Source organism: Myotis davidii, unplaced genomic scaffold (genome assembly GCF_000327345.1).
Source record: "Myotis davidii unplaced genomic scaffold, ASM32734v1 scaffold78, whole genome shotgun sequence".
Taxonomy (NCBI): domain Eukaryota; kingdom Metazoa; phylum Chordata; class Mammalia; order Chiroptera; family Vespertilionidae; genus Myotis; species Myotis davidii.
Window position 1 is genome coordinate 4599001 of NW_006290305.1, and position 5579 is coordinate 4604579.

The 5579-nt window shown below is 37.0% G+C and overlaps 1 protein-coding gene across 1 annotated transcript in view; it reads right to left on the minus strand.

Annotated features, from left to right (window-relative positions):
- TWSG1 (twisted gastrulation BMP signaling modulator 1) overlaps positions 1–5579 on the minus strand; it is a 33117-nt gene that overhangs the window by 10116 nt on the left and 17422 nt on the right. The window contains exon 3 of the mRNA XM_006763274.2: positions 3493–3592. Within this exon, the coding sequence (XP_006763337.1) occupies positions 3493–3592 (100 nt within the window). The remainder of the gene's footprint in view (positions 1–3492; positions 3593–5579) is intronic.

Here is a 5579-nt window from a genome sequence, read left to right on the forward strand (position 1 = left end):
AAGAGTATTGTTGTAGAAAAGAAACTGAAATATCTACATTTTATCCTAGAAAATAGAAAGATTAACTGAATTTAAAATGAAAGATTAAGTTACATTATAAACTCACTCAAAATTTAAAACTGGTATTCAATCCTTAAAGGACAATAATTTTTTTTAATGGTAGCTAGCCCAGAAAAACACAAGTTGCTTCTAAAATTGTAGATGTGCGGGAGGCAGCTGATCGATGTTTCTCTCTCGTCGATGTTTCTGGCTCTCTCTCTCTCTCCCTTCCTCTCTATAAAAAAATCAGTAAAATATATTTAAAAAAAATTGTAGAGATATGAGCATGTGTAATTATTCTTACTCAGTAGAAGAATTACAGACCTCCTTTCCTAGAAGTTGAATGGCACTGTTATCACTGTGCGATGGTTAAAATACACACACACAACACACACACACACACACACACACACACACACGTTATTTTAGCAATGCTATAAGTGCAATGCACTTGTGTGTTTGGCATGCATGTTTAAATTAAATGCTTACATATGCATATTAGGGGTTAATATGCTCATTTCCTTTTTTGCTTTCATTGTACATATTAAATTAACTTACATTTATTGATGTAAAATAATTCAAAGCTTCTTTTAGTTGACCTGACATAATAAAAAATAATTATAGCCATCAAATGCATAGAATAAACTGTTCATCTTGGGAGAATAACTCATTAAGAATTCATTTATTAACAGTCATAAAACACTTCTATGTGCTGGAGTACCTTTTATGTGCTAGATACTATACTAGCTGTTAGAAATACCAAGATTAATCTAAAACCACAGAGGAAAAGACACTTCTGTCCTGGTTCTCTCAGAATTCACTACGAAACAGTGAGGAAGAACAAACTGAAACACCAACTCCACCTTGGAAGAACATAAGAATGAAATGTAACGGGTTCAGATCAGCAGGGACTTCCCAGGCAAATGCAGCCAGACTTCTGGGAAGACTCAGGAGCTGGAGACACCAGGGATTATTGCAGAGGCAAGCTTATTTGAGAATAGTTATGCTTCCACGACCCTGTCTCCCTTCTCCACAACTACAAGAGATGAGAGGGCTATTCTTTACAAAAATTAAACCAAAGAAGCCCTGAACTAGAGAGTGGAGATGAGGACGAAAAGAAACAGAAGAGTAAATGACAGTATGCTGACATGGTCCCTCAGAAACCCAGAACATTTGCAGCCAGCCAAATCACGCCAGTTCCACCCCAGGCAAGAAACTCACTGGTCCTCTAAAAAAGCTGCACAACCATGAAGGGAATGATCTATAGACAGTGAGATGGAGAGGGCTCCTCCGTGAACAAGCCAGCGCATCCTCCACTCACCTGAGAATGAGGCAAACTAGACTCCACGCCCTAAGTAACTAAGCCTGTGCTCACTTCGGCAGCTCATACACTAAAATTGGAATGATACAGAGAAGATTAGTATGGCCCCTGTGCAAGGATGACACCCAAATTTGGGAAGCAAATTTTTTTAAAAAGGGATTAAGTTTTACATATGAATAGATGGCCCAGGATCACCAGACATTTGAGAAAATGGAAATAGGGCAAAGAGTAGAAGGAAAAACTTTAACAACAAAACTCTGTAATTATTAGTCCCAGAAAGATATATAACACAAGAACAGTATGTTCCCCAAAAGGGACATTCACAGAAGGGCTCTTGGAAATTAAAAATATACGTCAAAATTTTAAACATTAATACAAAGCCTGAAAGAAAAGGCAATCTCTCAGTATGTATATTCCAATACAAAAAGACAAATACTAGGATTATTCATTTAATAAATCAGTGTTTACACCATTATGTATCAAACTAATATGTAATACTATTTTACTCAATGGGTTGTTAAATTACTGATTTAACTAGAAGTAGTGATAAAAATATATTGGAAAGATAAACGATGAAGAGAGTTAAATCATCATCTACCATAATAAGAAGCCAATAGTTTCTAACATCAAAGAATCACGAAAACAACATAAGGATATTATTTAGAATTATAGAACAAATACAATACTGAAAAGATGAAAGTGGTTGTCTCTGGCACAGGATCAAAGGACTGGAAAAAGAAGCATGACACAGGCTTACTTTGGCATTGTATGCATATATCTAAAATATGTACGTATATCCCACTTTCATAAAAATAGACATTAATTTTACAAGATTAATTTGGTGTCAATATGACACCATCCCTGTTCTTAAAAAGTTTATATTCTATTAGAAAGGACAGGCAAAATAACAATTACAGTAGCACGTACAACATCACATAACAGAAGCAATCTGAAGAGCACAGAGGATCCAACTCTGTCAAATGAGGAAGGTTCCTGAGACAAGGAGACACCTGAACTTCAGTTTTAAGGACAGAAAAGAATTAATTGACCAGAGAGAGGAGGATGAGTATTTCTCTAGCAACAGCCTATGTTAAGTTTTCTTTCTAAAACACAAATGGTGCCCGGCCAGTGTGGTTCAGTAGTTGAGCATTGATCCATGAACAAGAGGTCCCTGGTTTGATTCCTTGTTAGGGCACATGTCCGGGTTGTGAGCGCGATCCCCAGTAGGGGCATACAGGAGGCAGCCAATCGATGTTTCTATCTCTCCATCCCTTCCTCACTTTCTAAAACAAACAAACAAACACACAAACAAACAAACCTAAAAATGATAGCATTCCATAAACACACTTTTGCAACTTGCTATTTTTTTATTTAATACACTACACTGTTCCTCAGAAAACCTTAAAAACAGATTTTAGTTTCTGAAGGATCTTTTAGTGAAATCTTATATAAAGGAAGATAATCTATATTTTTTAACATGTTAAGTACTTATTTTTTATTTACAACTATAAGACATGCTTCTTATAAAAATTCAACAGTGTAAAACAATTAAAAAGTAAAAAAAATCCCATTTTTCCTCCATTCCTACTTCCTAAGAATAAACTTTTAATTTCCTCTAAGACCATTTTCTATAAAAATACAGATAAACAGGGTAAGGCAAAAGAAGGTTTACAGGTGTTCATATGGAAAATAATATAATAAAATACAAAAATAAACTCTTATGTACTCACAACTGTAAACCTACTTTTGCCCCACCCTATATGTAAATACCATCTAATAAAGCAAATATAAAATAATGTTCTATATACGTATTATGTTTTTAAAAAAAATGTTTTTATTGATTTGAGAGAGAGAGGAAGGGAGAGGTAGAGAGAAACATCAATGAGAGAGAGAAACATTGAATGACTGTCTCCTGCAAGCCCCTCATCATTGGGGATTGAGCCTGCAACCTGGGCATGTGCTCTGACCTTTTGGTGCATACAACGATGCGCAACCAACTGAACCACACTAGCAAGGGCTACCTATTATATCTTATTCACACCCTAGTCTATACATTTATGTTCTTTAAAATTGCTTGCAGTCAGGACTCTCAGATAAGAAATATTAAGAAACTTTACTTCATGTCAACTTACCAACACAATCACAGCACTCATCCCAGAGGGTCCCAAGACACAGCATACATTCCTTGCAGCAGGAACAATTTCCTTCCCCAGGTCGGCACTGGCAGAGCTCCTACAAATAGATGTTCAAATTTAAAATTCCAAATAATTATATTTAAAATTGCTGATTATTTGCAGTAAAAAACATACAATATTTGCATTTATAGTAATTTACTCTTCATATAATTTTTTTTAAAAATTATATTTTATTGATTTTTTTTACAGAGAGGAAGGGAGAGGGATAGAGAGTTAGAAACATCGATGAGAGAGAAACATCGACCAGCTGCCTCCCGCACACTCCCTACTGGGGATGTGCCCACACCAAGGTACATGCCCTTGACTGGAATCGAACCCAGGACCTTTCAGTCCACAGGCTGACGCTCTATCCACTGAGCCAAACCGGTCAGGGCTACTCTTCATATAATTTTTAAAAAATACCTTAAAAAGAAAGAAGAAAGAAGAAGAGGGAGAGAGAGGTAGAAACATCAATAATGAGAGAATCACAATGCCTGGTCGGTGTGGCACAGTAGCTGCATCAGTATGTATTCCCACCAGCAGTGTACTAGGGTTCTCTTATCTCCACATCCTTGCCAGCACTTGTCATTTGTTGATTTATTGATGGTAGCCATTCTGGCAGGTGTGAAGTGATACGTCATTGTATAGTAAAACCTCAGTTCATGGAAAAAAATGTTTCTGTTTTCAAACAAAACTTCAGTTCTCCACCCGACAAAATCCAGCACCCATTTTTGATAAAAACTCTTAGCAAAGTGGGAATAGAGGGAACATACCTCAACATAATAAAGGTCATATATGAAAAACCTATAGCCAAAATCATACTCAGTGGGCAAAAACTAAAAGCATTTCTCTTAAGAACAGTTACAAGACAGGGATGCCTGTTTTCACCACTCTTATTCTACATAGTGCTGGAAGTTCTAGCCACAGCAAGCAGACAAAAAGAAAAAAGAAAAGGCATTCAAATTGGAAAGTGGGAAGTAAAACTGTTATTATTCACAGATGACTTGATATTGTATATAGAAAATCCTAAAGACTCCACCAAAAAAACTACTAGATTTAATAAATAATTTAGCAAAGTAGCAGAATACAAATTTAACATCCCGAAATCAATAGCATTTTTATCCTACATAATAAAAGGCTAATATGCAAATTGACTGAACTGCAGAACAACCGGTCACTATAACGCCCACTGACCACCAGGGGGCAGATGCTTAATGAAGGAGCTGCCCCCTGGTGATCAGTGTGCTCCCACACACGGAGCATGGCTCAGCCAGAAGCCCTGAGCTGGGCTCACGGCTGGCGAGTGCAGTGGCTGTGGCGGGAGCCTCTCCTGCTTCCACAGCAGTGCTAAGGATGTCTGACTGCAAAAGGACACAGGCCGGGCTGAGGAACACCCCCCCACCCCACCAAGTACATGAATTTCATGCACCGGGCCTCTAGTATACCAATAATGAACTCTCAGAGAAACTAAAAACCAACACTCTCCATTTACCACTGCAACAACAGCAACAAAATAAGATACCTCGGAATAAACTTAACCAAAAAGATAAAAGACCTGTACTTGGGAAACTACAGACACTGAAAAAAGAAACACAAGAAGATAAAAACAGGTGGAAGTATATACCATGTTTATGGGTTGGAAAAATTAACATCATTAAAATGTCCATATTACCCACAGCAATCTATAGATTCCAACACATCCCTTTTAAAATACCATGAGCATATTTCACAGATCTAGAATAAATATATCAAAAATTTATACAGAACCAAAAGAGACCCTAAATAGCCACAGCAATTTTAAGAATAACAAAATTAGAGGAATCAGAATACCAGATATCAAATTATATTACAGGAGAACCAAGATGGCGGCGTAAGGTACAGACCTGTGCGTGCTGCCTCCCACAACAACACTGAAAATACCAACTATAAGACAAAACAGCTATCATTCAGAACCATGGGAAAGCTGGCCCAGTGGAAGTTCTACAATTGGAAGGAAAGAAAGAAGAGCATCAAGACTGAGTAGGATATGCAGAGGAGCCAAGAAC